Source organism: Penaeus monodon, chromosome 29 (assembly GCF_015228065.2).
Source record: "Penaeus monodon isolate SGIC_2016 chromosome 29, NSTDA_Pmon_1, whole genome shotgun sequence".
Lineage (NCBI taxonomy): Eukaryota > Metazoa > Arthropoda > Malacostraca > Decapoda > Penaeidae > Penaeus > Penaeus monodon.
The window spans coordinates 9,283,326-9,283,780 of record NC_051414.1 but is presented as its reverse complement, the minus strand read 5'-3'; the positions used below and the strand labels follow the sequence as shown (position 1 = coordinate 9,283,780).

Below are 455 nucleotides of genomic sequence, written 5' to 3'. Positions count from 1 at the left end.
TCCTCGTTTTTTCGTACTCTTTTTTTTTAATGACCTTTTGAAAACCTCAGTCAAATAGTTTTGCGTTGTGGCAGGGGAGTGGTTGTTTATGAAGCCTGAATAAATCTTTATTTTGCCGTAAATAAGTTCACCCCTATCTATCAATCTCGTGAATGATGGAGCTTACTATAGCTATGTATATAAAAATCCGTCTCATGTATGCTAGGCCTATAATAAATGGCCTAATTAAGTTCTGGTTCTTTTCTTTTATCTCTCTCTTTCCCCTAATGCTGAAAACTCTCTCTCTGTCTCATTTTCCTTACCAAACGCAGATCTCCGACCCCGCGCAGAACAACGTAAGAATTCATCCTTGATCTCCGCGTGGCGGTCCAAGCACGACTGAACCGGATTTCGCTACTGTAGTGTGAGATCAATAGCTTCCCGCCCAACCCGGTCGATTTCTTGCCTTTTCAATG

At 41.5% G+C, this 455-nt stretch overlaps 1 protein-coding gene across 1 annotated transcript in view; it reads right to left on the bottom strand.

The window, feature by feature from the left end:
* LOC119591939 (sorbitol dehydrogenase-like) overlaps positions 1-408 on the bottom strand; it is a 9,530-nt gene extending 9,122 nt beyond the window's left edge. The window contains 1 exon segment of the mRNA XM_037940691.1: positions 303-408. Within this exon segment, the coding sequence (XP_037796619.1) occupies positions 303-347 (45 nt within the window). The 5' untranslated portion in view covers positions 348-408.
* Between the last annotated feature and the right edge of the window lie 47 nt (positions 409-455).